Source organism: Lolium perenne, chromosome 7 (genome assembly GCF_019359855.2).
Source record: "Lolium perenne isolate Kyuss_39 chromosome 7, Kyuss_2.0, whole genome shotgun sequence".
Lineage (NCBI taxonomy): Eukaryota > Viridiplantae > Streptophyta > Magnoliopsida > Poales > Poaceae > Lolium > Lolium perenne.
Window position 1 is genome coordinate 108,529,017 of NC_067250.2, and position 25,410 is coordinate 108,554,426.

General features: G+C 43.3%; 2 protein-coding genes across 5 annotated transcripts; both read left to right on the top strand.

The window, feature by feature from the left end:
• The first annotated feature begins 6,802 nt into the window (after nt 1–6,802).
• Nucleotides 6,803–11,579, top strand: LOC127316338 (probable protein S-acyltransferase 19). Of its 2 annotated transcripts, XM_051346733.2 has the most exons (9): nt 6,804–7,170; nt 8,184–8,297; nt 8,422–8,820; nt 9,072–9,140; nt 9,219–9,290; nt 9,424–9,546; nt 9,698–9,778; nt 9,871–10,065; nt 10,195–11,579. In XM_051346733.2, the coding sequence occupies exons 1-9, from the start codon at nt 7,126–7,128 to the stop codon at nt 11,212–11,214; spliced, it is 2,118 nt and encodes a 705-aa protein (XP_051202693.1). In that variant the 5' UTR covers nt 6,804–7,125; the 3' UTR covers nt 11,215–11,579. The 2 variants fall into 2 exon arrangements, with proteins under 2 accessions (XP_051202694.1, XP_051202693.1); XM_051346734.2 differs by lacking the exon at nt 9,219–9,290 and having other exon boundaries at nt 6,803–7,170.
• A 451-nt stretch (nt 11,580–12,030) lies between these two features.
• On the top strand, nt 12,031–20,668 carry LOC127316336 (peroxisomal ATPase PEX1). Of its 3 annotated transcripts, none has more exons than XM_051346731.1 (18): nt 12,031–12,326; nt 12,655–12,828; nt 13,067–13,166; nt 14,561–15,007; nt 15,182–15,805; nt 15,920–16,011; nt 16,135–16,208; nt 16,310–16,532; nt 16,700–16,793; nt 16,870–17,024; nt 17,299–17,526; nt 18,054–18,254; nt 18,390–18,515; nt 18,637–18,698; nt 18,937–19,054; nt 19,497–19,781; nt 19,931–20,013; nt 20,101–20,668. In XM_051346731.1, the coding sequence occupies exons 1-17, from the start codon at nt 12,111–12,113 to the stop codon at nt 19,967–19,969; spliced, it is 3,258 nt and encodes a 1,085-aa protein (XP_051202691.1). In that variant the 5' UTR covers nt 12,031–12,110; the 3' UTR covers nt 19,970–20,013; nt 20,101–20,668. The 3 variants fall into 3 exon arrangements, with proteins under 3 accessions (XP_051202691.1, XP_071680754.1, XP_051202692.1); XM_071824653.1 differs by having other exon boundaries at nt 20,131–20,668; XM_051346732.1 differs by having other exon boundaries at nt 16,706–16,793.
• The last annotated feature ends 4,742 nt before the right edge of the window (nt 20,669–25,410 follow it).

Sequence of the window (25,410 nt, forward strand, 5' to 3'; positions counted from 1 at the left end):
AGTCGAGGGTTTTCCATGTCGTACAAGTACAGATTATCGGGCCACGCCGGGTCTTTCCCTATATTGATACAGATTTCCTATAATAACTCTATTTTCGTAATCCAAACATCTTCAACCTTCTGGGCCTCCAAATCTTCGATTCCATGGTCTTTCTTCGTTAATTATGGACCAGGGGTATTCATGCGACATGCCACTCAGGCATAACTAGGTTAGTAGCCCCCGAGATTTTACTCGAGTCATAGAGTCGGGCAAAATTTCCATCTTTCATCTTCCGAATTACACACAACCTTCTAATATCTATATTGTACATGGACGATGGTAAATGAGGCTGGTTCATCTGACGGATCAGGTACCAGTCAATTGCTCTTGTGGAAAATCCGCATAAACCTACTTCAAATTCAAGTCTCTGGACTCGAACCTGGGATACCGGTGTAACTTAGTACGTGCCACTTTAGGACTTACTGAAAACTGAATTCCAACTATTTTATCAAGTACCCAACGCATTCGCTGGGATTTTTCTTCATGTTTGTTGATGTGGATAAAATGGGAGAGCGCATTCGGGTGCAATACCACACCACACAAGACGGATCCTGGGGTCTTACCTTCGTGACCCTTTTGCAAGTCACGACATTTAGAGTTTTTATCGCGACGGACGCGCTCTGAGAATATATTATCGAGTGCCTTTGTTCGGATGATGAAATACTCCATTTCTTGAGCTTGATGTATTTCACCGAATAATATCTTGACTCCCGATGGGAGTACATGACGAGTTTTATGAAACTCAAAGATGTATGCCCACAACTAAAATTCTTCATTTCCATTCTATATTGCCTTGCTATCTTGCTTTATTTATTATCAATTTTCATCGGGTGCGTGACCAGCGCTCCAAATGGGAGTAGCCCCCGAGGCTACAACCGAGTGTTTGCACTTGGGTGTAGGCTCAACTTTGCTGTTAACCAACTCTATATTTTTTCATCATTCACCTTGTCTTATCAGCAGTATAATCTATACTGCTGATAAGAGTAGCCCTTGAGCACATGGTCGGCTGCTTGCAACTGGACATAGGCTCCAGATTTTATACTTCTCGCCATATATTGTCATGTTAACTCGAATATTTTCTCAAACGTGACATTGACGCTGATGAAGACCATGTGTTGTCGCCTCAGGAAGGCACGACTGTTGGTGGACCACTGTTTTGTGGGTCCAAAATTTCTGCTCTTCCCCCACGTCGCATGAAGTGGGGCTCGCACGTTCTCCGAAATTCCCGGCGCGCGCAGTAACTCCTCTATTTCCAAATTAAACTGTAAAAATATTTTTACTTCCCTGCCACGCGTAAGGCCGAGATTGTTTCACGCGCATCCAACGGTACAATCGTTTCATCTTCTAGGTTAAAAGGGGTAATACTAGATCTCATTTCCTCATCTTCACTCTGACGCACAAGCTCCTCTGCTCCTGCCATTGCCTGCATTCTCCACCACCATCTGCATGTCCTACGCCAAGCTTTTCCCTCTCTTCCTACGTGTCGTTGCTTCGCCGCCATGCCTCCTCGGACCAAGCGCACCAAGAACATCGCCGCTGGTACCTCTGCTCGAGCAGAGAAGGAAAAGGTCTCTGGATCGGAGAGATCCAAATTCCCTGGTGCGCGAGGCTGGACTTGCTGAACTTGATGTTGTGGTGCAGGCGGCGGGTTAGGGGGTTGCGATCCTTGTACCGTTGGGTATGTTTATCCTTTGCTGATTTGTTAAACTTCTGGAGCTCGAGGAACTGTCGACAGTCCCTGAGCAGATGGCTCAACTTCTTGACGTTGTTCTTCAGGTCGATGTATGCATGTATGTAATAAGGAGCGTTAAGTTGCTCCGCGAAATGTAGCTCCGACACTAGTGGTGGTCAATCCCTCCAATTACCTCGACTTCCTCTGGACCCACTGCGGTTGCTATCTCGACGATCGTCGCGTCGGTCAGTACGCTGGTCGTTATCATCGCGTCGATTAGTGTAGCTTGCTGCAACAATGTTGGCATCGCCGAAGGTTTTATACCCACGGTCTCTCCTCTTTTTGCTCCGGCCACGTCGATGACCCGAATTGTTTCTGTGCTTTTGATCATCCTCTTCATCATTGTTGCGTGGGCGCGGTTTTCGTACATGGTCTTCACCATCAGCCCAACTGTTGGCAATCTCCATGAGTTTGGTGATAGTTTTCGGCTTCTTATGCCTGAGTTCTTCGATGTAGGATTCTCGTCGGATGCCATCGCTGAAAGCGTCGATTGCCCTGTCAACAGAGACATCTTTGGCAGCATTCAGAAGTTTGGTGAAGCACCCGATATATGAATGCATCAACTTCTTTGGCTTTTGGTGGCATTGGCATAGCTCTTCAACTCCAATGGGTCTCTTGTATGTGGCTTGAAAGTTTTTGACGAAGGCGTCGACCAAATCTTCCCAGGATCTGATGGATCCTTTTGGCAGGCCTCTCAGCCATGCTCGTGCCGATTCTTTGAGGTACAGTTGTAGACACTGCATCGCCGCCACTTGATTCCACTTGTGCAGGATCACAGTTTGTAGATATTCAGCTATCCATGATCTCGACTCCTGTTGACCGTCGTACTTGACAACATCGGTAGGTATTGGCTTGAATCTCTTCGGTAGAATCGCCTCTCAAATTTTGTGGCTTAGGCAATCAGCACCACGGAGTTCACCGTCGTGCTATTGAGTTTCTTCAGAATCATCACTGTCAAAGCTAGCACGCGTAGAGCATCAGCGGCGAGCCTTGTCAATTTTACTCTGCGTAATATCGTTGCGAGCGTTCTTTGATGATGAACGATGTCGAGAACCGCTGCCGTGATTTGTAGATTTCCCCTTCCTAGGGATGAGCTTGTCCCCGAGGATTCCGAGACTTTCCAGGGCACCCCGATGATCCGGTGCCATCGGATTGTCAGGTGTCGACCGGTTATTAATTAAATAAGCTGTGAGGTTTGCTGTCACTCATTCGACAGTTTTGGGCCTAAGCATGCCTGACATATCCATTGTCATGAAGGAATTGCAGAGGTTTGATGTGATCTCTCTTGCGTCTGCCTCCGAGAGGCGGGGGATACGCGGACGGAATCTCCCAGACCCTTGGTTGCTCCTAGAGGCACTCCCGAGAGAGGATAGCCCCATTCGTCGCTCGCTCGATAGATCGGCAGCTTGCCGGCGTCAATCAAGGTCAGCTTGCTCTTTAGCTAACCGAGCTCAGTTTTTCTCCGGAATGACATGATAAGCGCTGAGGGTGCCTGTCGATACTCCGATGGGGATTCGGGTGCTGTTGATTACGGCGTTGCGAGCCACATCCCACTCCTCCCTAGAGACAGTGAAAGTGTTGTCGACATTGCTGCCGCTGGCTTCATCATCTCGTCGTCGCTCGCCATTGGCGCATGGGGTGTGCTCACCCCTGGAGATCTTGACTCCCGTTTGAGGGTTGACGATGACGCGTATTTGGTGATGAGCCACTTGCATCGTGGCTAAAGGTATGGCGTTGTCGATGCCCTCTTCATCGAAGGAGTACTTGACGCTGCACACGAACGGAGAGGCGTCCGAGCCAAGTCCATGCCTGGTGTCGCAGTCGACCCAGAGTCATCAGACCCGATAGACATGGTGGACATGGTTCGACGCGATGACTACGATGACGGAGAGGCCGGAGTCGACACCGACGGTGCAGCCGATAGATCGACCGCGATTGGTGATGAAGCAATAGATGTAGTTGTCGATGAAGTCGCGGCTGTCGCCGCGCCAGAAGCGATCAGGTTCGGGAGCCGAAGAACACTACCAGAGTCAACACAGAAGTGGACACTCCCGAATGTCATGTCCATCCCGCTGCGCGGGCCTGAGAAGGCCGAACACGACGCGTCGATGTGCGGAGTGAACTCGAAGGACCCGAAGCGAATCGAATTCCCCGAGTTTGGCAATGATGGAGCCGATGGTGGTGGTGATGCCGGCGAAGATTTAGCCGACACGGTCGGAACAGCCGATGAAGTATCTTGAACCAGCAGGTTTCCCACAGACGGCGCCAATTAACGAGGGAGCTCCTCGGCAATCCCCGCCATGAGGGGCTTGGCGTTGACGGAATCCTACAAGTTAACACGAGACATTGGATACCAAACGAACAGGGAGCGAGATTTACCCAGGTTCGGGGCCCTCGATGAGGTAAAACCCTTACTTCCTGCTTGTCTGATCTTGGTTTATCGAGTAAAATAGGTTACAATGGGGTAGCCGATAGACTACTATGGTGAACTCACCGAGAGGCAATGTTTCTAGGGTTTGTGTATGCTAGATTGTGCGGGTTTCGTGTGTTCTTGTTCGGCTGGCCCTCTCCTGGCCTTTATATGGGAGGCTAGGTCTCAGGAGTCCTGTCCGAACTCGACTAGGTTACATCAAGATCTAATCTATTATTTCCGTTATCGGCATCTTCTTGCCTTGTTCGTCAAGAATCCATCTTCTTGTAAGTCTTCTCTGTAGTAACCGATGTATGAGCCCACCTTGGGTCAGGGCCATCCTTATGGGCCCCTTGTTGGGCCAAAGGAGGTAGACTAATGTCGGGTAAGCGAAGGGTAATGCCCACATCAGCGCGGCCGACAATGACATGGCCTAGGCGCGGCGGAGCTCGTCCATGGCCTAGGCGCGGCGGAGCTCTGCGTGGAGGTGCTCATCTGTAGCGGCGGCGGGAGGGCGAGCTGGAGGTTGACAGGAGAGGAGGTGGGGAGAAATGAGAAGAATAATAGGTGGGGATGAGGGTCTCGGGGGTGGTGCGGGGCCTGTATAGTGTTTTGCAGGATGAGTTCAGCCTAGGCGTGCTGTGAAGCTCGATTTGAGCTTCGCTCCTCATCCCGGCTCTCGGACGTTTTCTGTATCCCTTGAGCAGTGCGCAGATGGGAAGAGTCCCTAACAAACATTGTATCCCCTTAAAATCTCGGTTGGGAGGAGAGATTCTGAGTAGCCCCGAGCTACCAAACACACCCCTAGTTCCTCCTGGCTTCTCTCCCCTTCTCCTCAGGCAGCCTCGCTAACTGGAGTGAGTTGCCCCCCTTTGTGCATAGTAGTAGTAGGCGAGCTAGGTTTGTCTATTCCCAAGGGATTTGGCGTTATGCCGTCGGGGAGCTCAACTACGGTGCTTGCGTCCGGTGGTTGGTGGTGTGGTTCCTATTTGCAGTCCTCCAGAGCCAGATATGGAGGTGATCTCACCACTGCATCCCCTTCAATAAAGGCCCAGTGGTGGCTTAGATCTGATGGTGTGTGTCGGCTAGTCTCTGATCTCGAACCATCGAGGTGATGGTTTCAGACATGAGGTTGGAAGTCGGGTTGCAGACGTTCCCGGTTGTTCTCAAGCTCGAGACTTGCGACGACGGTGCCCATCTCTCCCTTGCTTATCTAGGCCATGAGATGGTCATGCTTCTACCTCTAGATGTGAAGACGATGCGTAGGCCCTTACTCTCCTCTATCCTGCGAAGTCACAGCGACATCATCCCAAGTGGCGTGTCCTAGGCAGCGGCGTTGCTGGGCATGAGTGCAAGCGAGATCAGTTGAGCCATGGAGAAAGACTCAATTGCTTTCACTTTATTTAATCTAGGGTTCTTTGTGTAAAATTACAAGGCTAGTTTGCTATGCTAGCAACTTGTTAGACCATTTTTGTAAAATGTAATCTCACCACTCGAATAAAATGAGTCTGCTAGGTCCGTCCATCATGACATTTTCATGTTAAGGCACCAACCTATGGTGGCATACGATGATATTGCTTCCGAAGCTAACAGCTCCTAGGGAGACGTGAGGCAGTAGTTTATTTGTTTTCCATCTAACCCAAAAGCTCGGGCTACCAATCTCTTTCGTCAAGTATGCACTCATTTCTCTCTTCCTCTCTCATCTCTCCGCACCTTTTCTATCGGAGAGGCAGCCTCTTCATAGGGAGACTACTGATAACCCAGAGCAGCATCCGAGCCTATCATCTGGCACCCGAACCGAGCTAGGCCTGCGGGGCAGTCAGTTCAAGCCACCCGCTGACCATGCCCTAAAAGAAACAAGTCTACCTAGAAAAGCATAAGAAGCTTCTCAAAAGCTGAAACACAAAACAACCACAAGAATAAAAAAACAAAAAGGGAAAGGATGAGCATCCTCAATGAGGAACAAGACGAGGATGAAGAAAAGGTGTTGGACCAGGAGAACACCTGCCCAGGAAAAGAGACCACACCTGCCGGGAGAAGAAACCATAGAAAGTGGTTGGCACTTCTTGAAATGTGATGCATCATTATCGACTGATTAACGCCCAGCAATCATTCGATCCGGCACTCATCTACCTGCGCTTACCACACTTAATTGTTCTTTCTGCTAAACAAAAGAGGCCAACATTCCTTTGGTTGCACCCCACACATCGACATGACGCTTAGCTTAGCATACATAGATAGTGCAAATTGAGGATCAGATTGTTTAGTACGTGCCACCTAGAGCATGAATGTTAATTAACTAATTCAATGCATGCATGCTTTCAGGTCAAGCAACATTTTTTATAGTACCGGATTGAGGCTTGGTTGAGTAGGAGTACTGCAATTCCATTGGTTTACATTTGAGAAACATTATCGTAGTACTTTGTATACGTGTCCAGTACTGTACCACGTAGTATAGAATCCAACCAACAATTAGTATGGTAATTCTGTCCGTTTCCAGAGGAAAAATACTCGCTTTTTCTTTTGACATGAAATACCTTCGAATTTAAGAGGCAGAGCACAGAGTGAGCCGAGAAAAGGCAAAGCTCTCTGCTGCACAGCTTCAGTTCCGAGACTGAAGCTCCCTTTTGACTTTGCTTCAGTCTTCTCTTCTCTCTCCGCGGGCAGGCCACGAGATTCCTCCGCGCCAGCCCTCAACTGATCCCCAACTAACAAGCACCGAGAAAGCAACGGAAACCCAAACCCGGTAAAAGATAATCACCAGGAAACAAGGAAGAAAAGAAGGGAGAGAGAGTTTGTGTGAGCGTGAGTGAGGTTCGTTCTTTCCTTTTCTTTTTATAAAGAAAGAAATCTCCAGCCTCGTTCTGTTCGTCTCCGGTCTCGAACTGCCCTCGAGAAACCGGGGCAAAGGCGGCGAGAGAGCAGGGAGGAAGAGGGGGCCGCCATGGTGAGGAAGAACGGATGGCAGACTCCGGTACACACATTCCAGGTGAGATTTTCGACGGCCTGCTTCTCTTCTTTCTTACAGTGGCAGAATTTACTAGGCGAGTTCAGCTCATGCGGACTGCCTTGCAAGGGCCGCGATAAAGTGGGGGATTCGGTTCAGATCAGCAGCGCGAATTCAGTTGATAATTCGTCTTCTACTCTCGTTGTGTCGTTGATTGGAGGAGATAAATGTCAAATGCAGCTTTTTAATCGGAGTTCAGTCTCTAGGGCGCAATGCCAGCGTGGAGGATTCTTGCTCCTGGTTTATAGCAACAAGGGACCTGTTCAAGATCTGCGTGAATTTTGTGTTAAAAGAAAAGAAAAAGCATGTTTGGGAGAATTATCTAGGGCAGGCTCCTTAAATTCCTGATTCCCCCATCTACTAGGCATGAACCTGGGTTGTCTTTTGTAGTCTTGAAGCGGGGACCCCCTTTGGTTTCATCCTATTTATCTGGATGATCCCCTTTGTAATCATGGATTGGCTTCTGGTCCGCACAAGTCGACTGAAATTGGTGCAAAGGGAGCGAACTTATTTGGTTCATTCACATTTAGTAACCAGTAGCTCTAGCTCCTGAAGTAATGCCTTGGCCATGGCATTGGTTATAGTACTGTACTACTGTTACTTAGAACTAGTACTAGCTTTATAGTGTTTGCAAGTTTCCGGACTTGTACCATTTGATTCTACAATATGCAATTCCTCTGAAATCCAAACTTTGTGTTTAATTGTGCTAAAAGAGAAGAAAAAACTTGCGGTGTTGGACTGTTCCTGTCTGTAATGCCCTGCAAAGACAAGACCTTTATTGCAATGTCAGAAAGCAATACATATGCGACAAATTTGGGCGGTGCGTTTCATAGGTTCTGCTATCGATAGTTGGTCATATGCCTCTATGCGTTTTTCCATCCCACATTTTCCGGTTCACCTTATACACGGATAGAAATTTCAAATATGACTTGAAGTTGACCATTTCATACTTTTGGACCGGGGAATGACTATGTTCTTAATCTCTTATTGAACAGATCGTTGCAATTTTTATTTTCTTACTTCTGGTGGCTGCTTTTTACGCCTTCTTTGCACCATTTTTGGGAACACAAATCCTTAAGTATGTCGCAATTGGTATCTACACTCCTGTGGTAAGCCTGCCATATTGCACCTATATTTTATTTATTTCTCATCATTTAAGGATTGTTACTTTCCTCTGCTGTTTTTTACGTTCTATGTGTTTACTATTTCAATTCTTCGTGGCAATTCCTTCAGGCATTTGCTGTCTTCGTCCTTTATATCCGGTGCACTACTATAAACCCTGCAGATCCTGGGATCATGTCAAAGTTTGACGATGGTTATGTCAATGCACCAGAAAGTAATGCTGGCTTGCAGGGCACAAATTTGCCTGGGAAAACTGGCATTGCTACTGGAACAAACTCCCCCACATCTACTTGTAGGAGCTCTCAAAATGTGCGTTCTAACCAAGGAGATTTAGCGGCTGTAGATACAAATATAAATATAAGTGTGCAACCACCAAGAAGAAGATCAGGGTGCTACATTGGAGGCTTCATTTGTGCTTTGTTTAGTAAGGAGGATTGCAGGAAGTCTGATGATTCAGAGAATGAAGTTGATGGAGAAGGTGCACTGTTCTGCACATTATGTAACGCTGAGGTACAGTCATATATGTGGATGTTTGAGTTTGAAATGTTTTATTTCCCATGTCTCACATCTTATCAACAGGTCCTATCTGTTTAGCGTTCTGCACTAACTTTGGTACAAGTAAAAAAATGAAAACCAACACCGCCAGATCTTGCTAATTTACAAAAAGAAAGGAGTCTAGAAGGGCTTGCTTTATTTCTTATACGAAGCAAGAAACTTGGTTGCAATATAGATCTTTCTAACTTACGTAGAAAACATTTCAGGTTTGTCAATTCAGCAAACATTGCAGAAGTTGTGACAAGTGTGTGGATGGATTTGATCATCACTGTCGGGTATTTCTTACACAGAAGCTATATTTTCCTTCAGTTTTTATTTGCATATCTGATTTTTTTTGTTTGCATCTGCTGCAGTGGCTAAATAACTGTGTTGGACGCAAAAACTATTTCACATTTATTGCTCTGATGACTACCAGTCTCCTCTGGGTCTGTAAAGTGGTCTTACCTGATACCTAATTGTCACCTAAATAATATTTAAAATAATATAGCACTTTTGCAGCTTCTATTCACTTATCATCTGCTTGCTAAGCTAATTTATTTCTGACCTCATGTATGACAGCTTGCTATTGAAGTTGGGATGGGCATTGCTGTTTTTGTTCTGTGCTTCATCAACAAGAATGCTGAAAAAATTATTCATGACAAGATTTATGGATTATCTCGTCCTGCATTTGCAGTTATTGTGGTAAGCTGTCATTCTTTATTTCCGTAACTATTAAATTTTGGAGATCATGATTAGAAGCCTAAAACTGTATAGCCCTGCAAGATAATGTTCCACTATTTTTTTTTGTATGACCTTGCCATTAGCTGACTGAATGTGTATTTCTTATGTACAGGGAATATCTACTCTTCTGTCTCTAGTTGCTTGCGGACCTTTAGGAGAGCTGTTCATCTTCCACATGCTATTGATCAGAAAGGTTTTCTCGCAATTCCCACCTTGCGTAGTACGTATTCAAAGGTCCTGTTTTTTGATTGGATTGTTACATTTCTTTTGCTTGCTCTGTGTCAGGGGATCACAACTTATGAATATGTTGTCGCAATAAGAGCTATGAGTGAAGTACCTCAAGATGAGGAGGAAGAAGAGAGGGTAAACATTATTTATTCCCCAACAAACTCAGCCACTACTGGATTCAGCGCCGGAAGTTCTCTTGGTCTTCACTACAAGGGTGCATGGTGCACACCTCCAAGGATTTTCGTTGATAAGGTAGCATTGGACGACGAGCATACCGCCTTCTGAATTTTAAGCTTGCTAAGCAATCTGATATTGTATCTTTTCGAGAGATTAGTATTTTTTTTGGAGGCTTTATTGGTGACTTTTGTGCCTATGTTGAAGCAAGACGAAGTTATCCCACATTTGGAGCGTGGCGTGATACCATCTACCATCGACCCTGATGCCACAGGACATGCTGAAAGACCAAACAAAGCCAAGAAGCAAGTCAAAATCAGTTCATGGAAGCTTGCGAAGCTGGACGGCAATGAGGCGATGAAAGCTGCTGCAAGAGCTCGGGCATCGTCCTCCGTCCTCCGACCCAGAGATGCCCGCGGGGGCCATGATGCCGACCTTAGCTCCAGCGGCAACGGCAGTGTCAGGAGCAGCATAAGTGCTGATTACAGCGCAGCAAGGGAACAGAGGGGTGGCCTGAAACTGTTTTCTCTTCAGAACTCGTATCCTCAGAGCCTCGCTAGCCACGATGACTACGAGACTGGCACGCAGAGCGCCAGCAGTGTGGGCAGCCCGGTCCACATCCACAAGCTTGCACCTCACACGCAGATCAATATGCCATCATCCCGCCCACCTCCACCACCAGAGAGGCCAATACCAAGGCCGCCTGTTCCTCCAACTAAGCAGGTCACCAACCCAATGTTCCAGTCAGCGACGTCCTACGTTAGGGAGAACCGAAGAGCATCAGTTGTTTGGGATCAAGACGCTAGTCGGTACGTGTCGGTGGCACCCGCACCCGCAAGACCCAGGGGAGCTGATGGCCGCGTTGCTGCTGATCAACCGGCAAGAGCACCGCCTTTCTTGGAAAACCCAAGTGGTGAGCCAGGCAGCAACAACAACCGTGGCAGAAATCTCACACCGATGAATGTATCTTCTTCAGGATTGCCATCCGGACAGCCTTCTGAGTGGCTGACACACTCTGGACAATCGATATTCTTCGGCGGGCCTGTTATGAGCGCCGCTGTTGCTGGATCTCAAAGGAATGAAGCGGACGCGAGAGCGCAGCCAGATGACAGGAGGGAGCTCAATGCTGATCACCAGGATGCGAGGGGGGAGAGGGGGCGAACCGCCCAGTCCTTCCCGTTGTTTGCTCCCGAGGCATTTCAGAAGAACCCACCGTTCAACAGGTGAAGTCCACACCATTAGCTGACAACAACTGTGCTGCTGCCTGTGTCATGATGACACGCCAAGAAGACTCTTACAGCTGCAAACAGATAAGAATCTTCAAGGACATGTTTTCAGAAAAGAGTTTGAACTGAACATAACATTTTTCTTTCTCGGAGAACTGAGTGAAGATGAAACAGAAATCAGAGAGCAAAAGTAGAACAGCCAATTTGGCTTTGATGTAAATTGTTTGTCCTTTCACTGTTAGCAACGATTTTTCTGGTGCTCGATAGCTTCGTTTAACAGGAGTTTAAAACATGACATGATATGAAAGTGGGATTGTTTAAGCTTTGTTCAAGAAATACATCTGTCCAGGATCATCTGTTGGCGCTCTTCGGCCCATCGGAATTTTCCCTGACTCTTAGAAATTTAGCTTTTTCTTGTGAAACTCGTATTTAAATATATGTATATAAAAAAAAGACTCTCATCGTGTTGCTGCTCTCTGATCTTCCTTGCCAGAATTTTAGGACCCCGTTTGGAACGAACGGAGTTTTTTTTTTTTTGGAGAATAAGATTCTTGGAGCCTTAGAGGAAAATTGTCTTTCAGACCGTTTAGAACAAAAGAATAGATATCCTACATTCCTGTGAATTTCTATGAAATTGACAATTCCATAGGAGTAAAATACAGTACTTATGAAGGAAACCAGACATGAGATCCTGTATCTTGTATTCTTCATTCTGTTCTATGGTTCTCGTGTTTTTTCTGCATGGCATCCAAACGATAGTTTTAAAGATTTTAAACTCTTCTCCCCGCTATAAAACGCAGCTCCACAGAAGAAAAAATAAATCAGCAGGCAGTTGACTTATTTGACCATCCGTCCGAACAGAAGGTAAATCCATCAGTCCAACTCCGGCAGAAGGCCATGGGGAGCGGTGGTGGGATGGAGGTGGAGGTGCGCGTCGTCGGCGGCGCCCGGAGCTGCTTCGTCGCGCTCCCGCTCCACCTCATCCAGGCCCTCTCCCGCACCTCCGCCTCCGCCGACCTCCCGCCCGTCCTCGCGCTCGACCTCCGCGCCGCCGCCGGCGCGCGGTGGTCCCTCGCCTGGTCCGGCGCCGCGTCCCGCTCCCGCGCCATCGAGGTGAGTGACGACCCTGTTCCGCCCCTCTTATAGATTGACGGCAAAGGCTTCGAACCCCAGGCACTCCGAATTTACCGGGATCGTTCACTGAACTGATGCTAGCTTGGGAAGTTTTGGGGATCAAATTTTTCTATCAAGAACTTTCTAGAGTACATGTTGCCATCCAATCCAATACTAGTTTGTAAATTGCCGACCCTGGGTTGCAGAACTGTAATGATCATCTCCGATTACCCTCGGTTTGACGACCTTAAACGCGCTCTCTACATTGCATCGAAATAAGCATGCTCCGGATATTTGCAGCATGACCTCAGCTGGCGGAGCCTTGCAGGTTGCGCAGGAGTTGGCAGACTGCATTTCACTTCCTGATGGAACGGTGGCTCAACTCAGCGTAGCTCGCTCTCTGACCCGAGCTGACTCGGTCAGTATCGAGCCCTTCAGCGAGGACGACTGGGAGATACTGGAGAGCCGTGCCGATCTGGCTGAAGAAACCATCTTGCAGCAGGTATTCTATGCTTTCGGTACGAGTTAGTTTATTTCCCGCGCTTGCTGATTACATCGGTTCTAAGCTCTATGGGAAAAATGTCTCTTGTTATTAATCACATGTTCCCCCGACTGTTATTCATGTTTTACAATGAATTGAATCATCTGTACAACACGCTTCATTATTTTCCATATTGCTTATTTACAATTCCATGTTCAGTTCTAATGCCTGAAATTTCGATTTTGTTCTTTTCAACTAGGTCGGTATTGTTTATGAGGGCATGAAATTCCCGTTGTGGTTGGATGGCCATAATATTGTAAAGTTTGTCGTGGTTTCATCTAGCCCCAAAAAGTCAGTTGGTATGATTTCTTTTTCTTCATTCACTTGCACGATATGTGTTGCATCATTCGGATGGATGCTCCTTTGGATGCCCATTTACATATCATTGTGTTCACAGGTTGTAATTTCCTCTTCCCATATAATCACTAGGAATCGGTTGTTATAACATAATAATATAAAAACATGTTTAATTTTTTGAATAAACACGTACCAAGTCAAGGTACCGATAAAACGATGACTTAAGTATGCAATAATGTACTCCTTCCCACCGTCTTCTTTTGCCAACATTGCACCGATCACTCAATCTATAGTAAGCCATATAATGTGCACTTCTTAGGGAAGGGTGTGTGCATTTGGTAATGACTCAATTGATTGCACTATACTTATTATAGAAAGTGTCTTTTAGATGTACGTCTTACCAATAATAGAATAAAAATGAAATCACTTCTTACAAAATAATTTACATCGAGAGGATTTTGTTTTGATGATTTGTCACGTACCAAATTAAGTGTGTTCGTGAAGAAAGCAAAATTAAGTATGTCACTATATTTTGTACTTATCCTTAGTATGGTTTTAATGTTGTTTGGGACCAAGAATTAGTTCACATAGGTTAACAGATCCTACTAGTGATAAATACTCTGTGTTCTCCCTAAACTTAGCGAATGCGTTAATAGCGTGGTGGCTGCACCTCCGTTGGTGGGGGCTGGGGCATCCAACCCGGGTTCAAGACCTGGGTTTCGCATTAAAAAATCTTCCTCGTTGGCAAGCGCAGTGTCTAATCCCGAGGTGAGGTTGAAGCAGCCATGCGCCGTTTTTGGGGGGTTTCTCACCTTCTAAAAAAAGCTGTGGGGGCTGTCTTCCCCCACAGGTTGAGTTTTTTTTTTCTCCCAAAACATAAATTGCACAAAATCCTAAAGCAATATTTTGATGTTTTCTAAAAGTTCTGCAAACTACATTGTCAAGATTACGTATACATTGGTGACATACCAAAATATTTCAATTAGCATCTCATCTCTTATAAAAAAATATTATGCTTGTTCAAAATCATGATGTCAGGTATAGTTTTTGTATGCTTCACCTATTATAATTCTTGAACACTCTCATTATGTTTTAATTTAGCTATATCTAGTTACACTATTGCAGTTATTTATTTTCTACTGGCAATGCTTTGTAACTATTCGAGTGCAATAGTATTTCATTTGCCTAGAGCTAATGTGCTATCTTTTCAAGAAATCCTAAATAGGTTCTAGCCTATAGGGCACCATATGGTTTGAAGTTTCTTTGCTGCACTGTACTATATATTACTGAGTACCGCTAAGTATTCTAGTCATGAAGTGCATATGAACTTATGAATCATGTTATCACATTTATTTCCTTCTTACTTGTATTTAATTGTATATTGTGCCCTTTCTAGTTCAACTTGTGCCAGGAACTGAAGTTGCCGTGGCACCCAAAACACGCAAAGGGAAAGGCCAGGATGTGCAAAAGGAAAGTTCACTGAAAGAACAGGGCAAAACAAAGGCACTCTTACGTGTTCAAGCAGCAGATAGAAAGTATGCACATAAATTCAAATCTAAGGGTATTGAACTGGGAGTGGTTCTGAGTTTTGCTGTGCTGATACATCCAGATACAGCTGCAAGGACTTCATTTGGAAATCTCCAGTTGGTCACTATATCATCTAAATCACCACCTAAGGGACTTACTGAAAAAGCCAAAGAAGCTGCACAAAAAAAGGGTGTTTCAGTACCTAAAAGGACACGAGAAGTAGCCGTGTATATATTATTCTCAGACACTGTTGCTAAAGGGCATGTTATGCTTCCCCACTCTGTTCGTCACTTCATAAGTGCAGACACACATTCATGTGAGTTCACAGATCAGGTCTTTCTTCTCTATAACAAGAAGTAACCAGCTTTGTTATATGATTTCCAATTGAAAATTGAGTCATTTCTCAATAGCCATTTTGCCAGTCTATTGGTTGTACATTCTCTGCCGCTTACTTTACTATTATCTAAAATGGTGTTTATCTGTTCCTCAGGGGTTTATGTGAAGAAATGCAGTTCTAATGTTAAGAAAGATGAGCATGTAATGAAAATGTGTCCTTTACATTTCAATTTGCATGATAATGGCGATTTAGGCAGTCATGAAAATGACACTTGGAGGAACACCGGCATTCCTTCGGAAAATGGCAATTCTTTTCAGAAAGCTCATGATAATGGACATCTCATGAGTGCAGATGTTAATAGTATTTCTGAATCCATGTCAGAACAGAAGGTACTTATTAAACATTGGCTTATTGGGCAACTCAAAGAAATGGCCTTACATGCTGAAAATTCTGAGATAAGTTCAGTAATTTTACCAGCCAATGTTTTGATCCATTTTGAAGTGGTAGATGGGAAACTAAGCAGAGGAGGTGATTTTATCTACTTGTTAACAATTGCTTTTGAAAACCCTGGATACAACAATTCACAAGGCAATATAGAGATTACCTGGAATACTCCAACTGATGATCCAGAAAACTTGGAACTGAACTTCGGGAGGTTGGAGCTTGGTGAAGCTATATCAATTGATTCTGTACTGGATGATGGCTTCAGCGATGCTTTTAAGCTGACTCGATCTTCGTTAGGCTGGATGGATAATGCAATGTCGGATGTGACAAAAAGTATTTTCTTTCTTCACTAAATATGCAAATACTTCCTTGTTTGTCTTCTAGATACGTTGAAGTATTACCATTCTTGTTGTTCTCTTTATGCTTTGCATGCTTTCCTTCTTGAAGGACTATCTGTGCTCTTGTCTTCAACTGCTCTGAGGTTATTTAACAGGCTAAAGTTCCCCTTTCCTGGACATGTTCTTGTCCATGGACCTCGAGTAAGTAACAATACCATGTTTATTTGGTGAAACTTGACATCTATATTGACATACTTTGTGTGTCTGTTTATATTAATTTGAGCTTCAGGATTAAAAAAACTGTAACTTTATTTCCGTTTTCAGGGTTCTGGGAAAACTGCTTTGACACGGGCTGCTGCAAAATACTTTGAAGACCATAAAGAGATACTGGCACACATGTAAGCCACTCATGAGAAACTAAGTTCTTTATTGTTTCCAAATAATGATCATTTTACCTTGAAATATATCAATAAAAGGTGGATTTTGTTGTTAAGAGCAGAATATATATGGACTGTTCCAAACTTGCAATTGGCAAGGCTAAGGAGACAAGGCAAACAATTGAAGATTGCATTTCCGAAGCGTTGCTTCATTCACCTTCTGTTATCATATTTGATGATCTAGACAATATAATATCAGTCTCTTCAGATCCTCAAGTATCCCAATCGTCCAGTTCTTCTGATTCTCTAGTAAGATACTTGACTGATATTCTGGATGAGTATAAGGTAAGCATGATTTATCATCTTTTTTCTTATTTATTACATTGTAATGATTTATAAAAAGCAAACTTGGATAACGGTCATCTCGATATGTGTATGGCTGTATGATGTTCTTGTTTTGCAAGAATACTTGTGTGTCCTACTTGCTTAGCATGACCCTGTATTCTTGCAAGGATAAGAGTCGTAATGCATGTGGATATGGACCTATTGCACTGATGGCTTCAGTTCAATCACTTCAGAGTCTTCCTCAAGAGCTGACTTCATCTGGTTATTTTCTTCCCATCTTTCCATCAAACCTGTAGTTGCATCAACAACTCTGACGAACTAATAAAAAAATTCACAGGGAGATTTGATTTCCATGTTGAACTTCGTGCTCTTGCCATCCCTGAGCGTGAAGCAATACTTAAACATCAAGTTGAGGAGCACGAGTTACAGTGTTCTGAGGAAGTTATCTCAGAGATAGCGTCAAAATGCGATGGCTATGATGCATATGACTTGGTAATGTTTCCTTTATGCAACTCCTCTTTATCAACTATCAGGCATCGACAAAACATATCCAAAAATAGAACTTTTAATTTCTCTTATAATCGAACTATACTTGCAATCATGTAACATGTTTATCATAGGGCACCTTATCATATTATTATTCTTATTATTGCTATAACTTTGGGGGGTAGAAATTTTATTTTGTATGAGTAGGTCTACCAGATAATGTTTGATGTATGTGCTGTGTGACCAATCTGTGTCTTATGCACATACTATTGCATTGCAGGGAATTTTGGTTGATAGGGCTGTGCATGCTGCTGCTTCTCGCTTTGTTCTTCCGTATACCTATTTGAACTCTGTGAACCCAACGCTGGTGATGGAAGACTTCTTGACAGCGCTGCATGACTTCCTTCCTGTTGCCATGCGTGATCTTAGGAAATATGCTCCTGATGGCAATGATGGTGGTTGGGAAGATGTTGGAGGGCTTAATGAAGCAGTAACTATTATTAAAGAGGTGTCATTTCCTGACTTCTTCAAATTACTTCATTGTGCTATTAACAGATGCTAAACATGATGCCACTAGAGCTCGCAACACCTAATCTTCATGGCTGTAAAAGTTTCAGTAATTTCTGCATTGTAACCTGAGCTTTAAGATATGATGGTGGATATTAATTTCCACCAGGGTATACCATGGTTATTGCTCAGGGAATGAATGCCCTTTAACTAACGGAACAAGCAAATTTTCTGTCTGCCTATATCTGAAACTAATTGTTGAGAACCTTAACAGTAATCTTAAAGTCACTGTTTCTTGAGGGTTGGGGGTGTTGAAGAGTACTCACTGTTAGATACATTCTAACGAACATTGTTATTTATATTCAACAGGATTATTCCTGATATTTTCCAAATAGGAAGGTCAATGTTTAATGAACAATAACGTTGATTTCTAAGTTCTATCTTCATGGGCAACTAACTATTCTGTACACGCCTTCGATTTTTTTACTTGTGTAAGAGGGTTCCACTTATATTTTTCCCCCCTTATAGACTCTTGAATTGCCATCAAAGTACCCAAATGTCTTCACCAAGGCACCTGTACGGTTGCGATCAAATATCCTCCTTTATGGACCACCTGGATGTGGTAAAACACATATTGTGAGGGCTGCAGCTGCAGCTTGTTCCCTGCGGTTCATTTCAGTCAAGGGTCCAGAGCTGTTGAACAAGTACATCGGTTCTTCTGAGCAATCGGTAAGGAACTTCTCGCCCGTTATTTCGCTGCATCTTGTATTGTTCAAACATCTCTTACTGCTAAATGTAATTATTCATTTGAGTTCAAAAGACCACTCAGATCACCATGCTCTGATATTAATCACTCGATTCCAGGTTCGTGACTTTTTTGCAAAGGCAGCTGCAGCAGCACCTTGCCTACTATTCTTCGATGAATTTGACTCCATTGCACCCCAACGAGGAACGCATAGTGCAGGAGTTTCTGATCGTGTTGTTAATCAGGTGAGTAAATTATCATTGCTGCTACTCAACTTCTGTAGGTGGATCTTTAGGTACAAGAAAGACAGAACATTATCTAATTTTTTTTGCCGTGCTTTGCATTGTTTTAATTGTATGTATGCAGTTCTTAACTGAACTAGATGGCGTGGAAACTTTGACTGGGGTATTTGTGTTTGCTGCTACAAGGTTAGTTCTCAAAGAAAAAGAGATTTTAGTCTCTTTCTTATTTTGCTTTTAAAATTTACTGTCAGATCTATCCTTCTGTCCTATATTTCTTTCTATTTGCTCTTTTGGATATTCATAATTTCAGCCGGCATAGGATGAAATGCTAGGATGATTGATTTTTATCAGTGAGGGTTGTTTTACTCATATGCACACTTCATTCATTCCATTTTTTATGGTGTCACTGTTTTCTTATGTGCAGCAAACCACAATTAATTGATGCTGCACTCTTGCGGCCTGGAAGATTCGATCGACTTGTCTTTTGTGATTTTCCTCGATGGGACGAGCGTTTAGAAATTCTGAAAGTGCACTCTCGAACGGTGAGATTTCTTTAGAATGTGTTGTTAATTCTATTCTTTGTTCTGTATTGTTGCCTTTTTATGATCTAATACGGTGAGATTTTGTATCCCATTTCTTACATAGCCAGTTACGTGAACATCTGCACAAGTGTAGTTTTCTCTCTTAGTTTGTGTGTACTGGGCATGAGTTTGTTTTTGTTCCTGGATTAAAAAACTTCGTCAGTAGACTAGAAAAGGATGATGACACTTTAATCTATGTACACATTGTTGTACCCCTAAAAGAAATACCTCTTCCAGTATTTCCTCAGTCCTGTATTTTCTCTTGTTTTATGGAAAATTTCAGCAGAGAATATAACATTCACTTATATGATCTGAAATATATCTGAATTCATGACAATTTATTTTCTTTGCATCCACATTCTTTATAATTTTGGCTTTGTTTTATGTCTCCTGTTCGTCTCAGGTTACACTGGCAAGTGACGCCAGTCTGGAAGATGTTGCTTCGTTGACTGAAGGATTTACTGGTGCTGATCTGGCGGCAATTCTAACAGATGCTGGGTTGGCAGCGATTCATGAAGTTCTGGACAGCAGAGAGGACGGTATCCCAGAAGGAGAACCGTGTATCAGCAAGGAACTCCTCATGTCTGTTGCTATGAAGGCGAGACCTTCTACACCAGTCGATGATAAGAGGGGGTACGATAAGGAGTTTGGTGAATTTGTGTCGTCCAGGAAGTCTATTGCCACGAAGGTGCTACTTCGTACTCAATTTCACAGCATACAATCTGCATATTTCACAATTGAATATTCTAGTGTCCCCATCCGATCCATCTTCACCTGCAATAGTTGTCTTTCTAGTGTGGGGTTTCTTGGACGATTACTGAAAGAAATGTTATGCAGGCTAGGGAATCGAAAGGAAAGAAGGTCACACTGGCTTGATTACCTCCTTCAGTGCTGACATCTAGCTACATTGGACGAATCAGGTCACCTGCTACCCTAAAATCCCAATTACTCATGAAAATATGAAACTCCAAACATTCTGATGGACGTTGGATTCCTTCTGAATGCAGATCCTTAGTCTGGTTTCTCTTTATGTCCAGATGGTGGGGAACAGAAGAATTTTCTATTGCAATTAAGTGATCTGCACAAAATTGTAAATCGGGCATGGCTGAAATCAAACATTACCTTATTTTGCACCGCAAAAGAAAGAAGGGATCTTCACAAAAGTCTAAGCCCTGAGCGAAGGTGTTGCGATTGACTGGAAATGTAAATGCTAACATGAGACCTCGGGGAAACTTATGGCTATGTTTGTTTTGACTAAGTGCCGGTCTGCTTCCCTTGTGAATAAGTGGGCTTTTGTTGTTGCACTACTGCTGCATAAGCATGCCACATTAGGGAGGACTAGGTCTGTAGTTTGATTGTAGCATAGGTTAAAATCCAAACTACCCTTATATTGTTTTCTGCGTAGAGAATGTACAAACCATCCTTATATTGTTTTCTGCATAGTAAATGTAAAAACTGTACCAAGGAAACCTTATTTTCCTCAGATGTTCTCATGTAATAATTGTGTAATAGAAATATTGGAAACATTCTTTAGTTCAATGGATATTCACTGTACCAAAAGGTAAGGTTGAATGATGTGCAGCCTTTTCTTCTATATACTCAGTAATGTTTATCAAGAATGAAATCTTTGTTGTGGTGGGTGTGTATAGTTAATCCTACCTAGAGCCCTGCCTAGTCTTATTTGGCGTATACATGATCAATGGTCAAAGCCATGCCAAGATTACAAAAATCAAAACGACAGGCCATAGTTAACACTAGCAAAGAAGGGCACGGCGGCACGCCGCGCCAGATCATGGTAATTGTCTAGTTAATTTTGTTGTTTAGTACGAATCCGTTATTTTGTAAGTCGCAGCGAGTTGGTAAGGTTAGAGCATAAGCTATTCAAGAGGTGGTGCCCTTGAAGGTACTAAAAAGGTTGCAACCATAGTAGGTATACTTAGAATGAAAATCAAGAGCATTACTGAAAAATTCTTCTATTCGACAAAAAGAAACACAAATTCTTTGCGTTTTTTCGAAGAAAAATCACTGCAGAATTGCCAGCTAAACCGTTGAGCCAATGACAATGGCTGCATTGTATGCATAACACTATTAAGAAGTGATGGTATTGGGGAGGCGCACACCAATTAGTCGGTTATACTGATATATCTTCCTTCAGGATTACATCAACTAACCGGAAGATTAGTTACTGGTACCAACTAACATTGTTGCTTAATACATAGTACTCCAGTACATAGAGCTTGTGGATTAGCTAGTGGTACTAATATATATTGTTACTTAACTATAGTCACTTATACTGATACATCTTCCTACAGGATTGCATAGTTGATAGGATTACATCATATAACAGGAAGATTAGTTACTGGTAATATCTTGCATTGTTACTTAATACATAGCACTCCAGTACATAGTTTGTCGATTAGCTAATATACATTGTTAATTAATTAGTGGATAGCATGGTAAGACAGGTGCTGCGGGTGTTCTTCTGTCTTTGAGGTATCAGCAGCCGGCATTGTTGTCCTCGCCCGGTATCAGCTCTTCTAGGGAGGGCAAGACCTTGGACGGCTTCTTTGTCGTTGTTGGGCACAGGAAGAGATAAGTGCACTGCTACACCTATTTGTTGAGGTAGAATTTTCAGGCATGTTGTTATCAAGAATCTTGATTGCAGGAGAAACCATTATTTCATATGAAATAATTCAGACCAAACGATGTCGTTAAGTAAAGCAAGAGACCAACATTACTGAATTAAAAGTGAGCAAGATAAACGGGCGGCCAATTCAGTCGTTGACAATATATTATTGAACCAAACTGATGTGTTTAGGCTAGAACACTGTATTTGAAAGAGGACAACATCATTCATACAGGAAGAACATCATGGCGAATGGGCGTCCAGAGCTGGACACACCGGCGAGCAGGACGTATGCTGTCCGCGGCGGGGAGCAGGAAGAGGGCAGGCCGCATCGGCGAGCATGGCGAGCTCGACCGCGTACCAAGCCAGATGGGAGCGGAGCCGGGCCTCACCCAAGATTAGGAACATGGCCGTAGCTGGGCGTCTCAGTCGCGGTGGTGGTGGAGGAGCGGGAGAGTGCAGTGGCCTCCCGCCGATGGGGTAGGAGTAGGGACGGAGAAGCGAGTTATATCTAGCCTCCACGCCGGGAGATGGCGCGGCGGCATGCCGCGCCCAAATTGTGATTGCAAGTTGAAGAATGAAAGATAGGTCTTTTTCTAGAGCGTGTTGCATAGTTTTCCTGAATGTTAATTCTATCTTTTTTAGTATTGTTCGGACGTGATTGTCAGCGAAATCATGTATCAAGCAAAAGTGTAGATACATGTATGGGTACATTGACATGCAGAATAGCTGCTTCTAAATGCTAATTCGTTATTTTTCGTATCATTCGGACGTGGTTGTCAAAGAAATGAGGAATCATCTACCAAACAAGAGTAGATGCATGTGGAAAGAAATTAAAGAGTGTAACATAGGGCTTCTGCAATTTAAAACCAAAGAGGCACTGCAATATTACTTATAAATTGTCCTTGTCAAGAGAGTGATACACCAAAGGGATGAGAAATGCGATAAATCGATGCAGTCGTGAAATACTGCCCTCTATGCATGCACGTGTAAAACAAAGCAGAAATACTATGCATCAAACTCTTGTAAAACAGAGCAGCAGCAAGTCATAAAGACTGTAGTAAAGTTGCAATATTTCCATGCTAAACAACTACAAAAGAATGCCAAGAACCAGACGGACCAGCTTGTCAAGCTGAACAAACAGCTAGGTCATCTACCAATATAGGTGGTTTGGGTCTTCGGCCATCAGAGTTCATGAACTTTACGAATTCTCAAGTGCACTTTGTTTCCCCCAAGCAGTAAAAAACTGACCATAGGCAACGATCTAAACACATCAACTGCAGGTTTCTTTCCTCTGATCATGGATTTCTAGACGTTCAGCAACACCATGCTGCCAAACCGGTGGTCAGACAAACGGTATGGCCCGGGGAGCAAAAGTGATTAAATATACCAACAGGAGTAACATCGGTTTGCTTCGATTAATTTGATCACGTTATATGGCTGATTTCTTAGATATAGGATATACATATAAGATTTCTGCAGTTATTCTTTGTATAGGAGGACTACATGTTATCTAGAAGAAGAAAAATAGTTCACCTGCTTCCTTACACAAACTCTTAGAGAACATACGACCTTACTATATCCCGGGAGGGAACATAGTGCCTTCATTGAGCAAAGAGTTCAGAGGAAGAACACATCTGAATTTAAATAACTTCTGTTTCAGTCAAACAGCCAGTAGTATTTAATGAAAATCTGTTAGCATCTGATTCGTATAACCAAAGTGCTTCAACAATCTCCAGCCATCGACGCTCCCTACAAAAAAAAAAGAAACACTGAACTTCCCACGTAAGTGACAGAGTTCTGATACCTAATGACTAATCTTCATCATCGAAAGAGACACCCTGCACCTCTCCTACCTACCTTTTTTCAGTATAACAATGTATAATCTTTGTGTGGTAACACCGTCGCTAGCATCTACAATTAAGACTAAGTTTCTTAATTCGAATTCAGCTGACCAAGGAGTTTAGGCACCAACGTTGGTGATAGTATCTTCCTTGGCAAGAATATCTAGTCTAGATAGAAATGCTATCTCCCTTGCTTTCCATAGTGCAGAGTAATTCGAAAGCAGGGTAGCGAACTAAAGACCAGGAAATTTTACCAATGCCATCCCATGGCACACACGTGCAAATGGTCTCTGATGATGGCAACGACAAGGATGGTTGACAGTATGTCCCGCCACCTTTTCTTGCTATGTTTAGCTTGCCAGATAACTTCTTCCAAGAAGATATAATTGCAGTAAACAGGGAAGGTTGTTGCCTGAATTGTTGGTGTTATCACCCGCCACAGTCTTCATGGCCCATTGCAACCACCTACCGAAAGGACATAAAAGTTCAGATTAAAATGTTCTTGAGCATTGTTAGCAGAAAAACCATGCTAGGTTTTAAGAAACAACTTAATAGCCTCGAGAAGGAAGCAAAGAAACATGCAGATCAGGCTATTTGATGCAATGGTATCCTACTGCAAACTGAGTTCAGTGGTAAAATGCACCTGAATTTAAATAACTTCTCATCGGAGCGAACATGAGAGGGACGCTGAGCTTCTTCCACGGCGCGTCGCCCTCGCCTAGTTTCTCATATCCAATATTGATTTAATTGTATAGACTAATAGCATGAGTCACAGTAAAAAAGTTTAAGCAGGGATTATGTTGCATAGTACACACATGTGCCTATAACTTCTAAAATAAGGCATGGTTCAGATCAAAGAAGCCCTATCCTTCCACGTCATAACAGACCTGCACGTAATGCGAGAACCTTTTACTCATGAAAACATTGAAAATCAAAGTATCTTAAATTTCTGAGATCACACATATGGCCTATCTACAATTTGATACTGGAATTGAATTACAATGCCTTATTACCTTAGCTACTGTCCAATGCTGCAGTGATTGGGGCTCCTAGGGGAGTGGGGGAAAGAGCCTAGTGGGAACACGTGAAGGGATCTTGTTGGCAACAAATATGACATTCATGTCCTTTGCAAAATACATCTAGAACAACCATGATTTTTCGCTCATTATGAGCAAGTAAGAAGGCATGCAAGAAATTGACATCATATAGATAACTGATACTAAATGGCAGCTCGACATCTAGTTGTAAATCAATAGTCACCCCAATATGGTAGTAAATCAGAATAGATAATAATATTTCAATGAATATTTGAGTGCAAATTTTTTGTACATGCCGCAATCCATAAAACCAAACTCGAAATAAAAAAATATATCATTAATCTATTCAACATATAAACCTAATTAAAATCAACCACCTCCAACGACTTCCTAGCAAAGTGATGCCAACTTGCTGTTCGGCGACAATTCTGTCGCAAGATATACTGACGTACCGCCAGGCGCCAACATCGTAGAATGAGTGCATGACTCAATCCTTGAACATTAAAAGGCCGTTTACACACACATCCCATAATAGTTAGTTGGAAATACAATAACTTCAACACAGGCAGTCCACACTCTGAAAGACTGAACAACCATACTGTGAAATAGGGAAAAGAGAAACCAAAATTAGTATAATCTAACAACATAAAAAGGAGCATAGGATAGAATAACATATATACGTAACACCATACCGTCATGAACTCATGACAACAGAACTATACAAAAACATTGTAAGAAGTTGCATATGTACAAAAAAGAGGCTTGGCACAAAAACCAAGAACCTTCAAAGAAAGTCCGATGGACTAACAC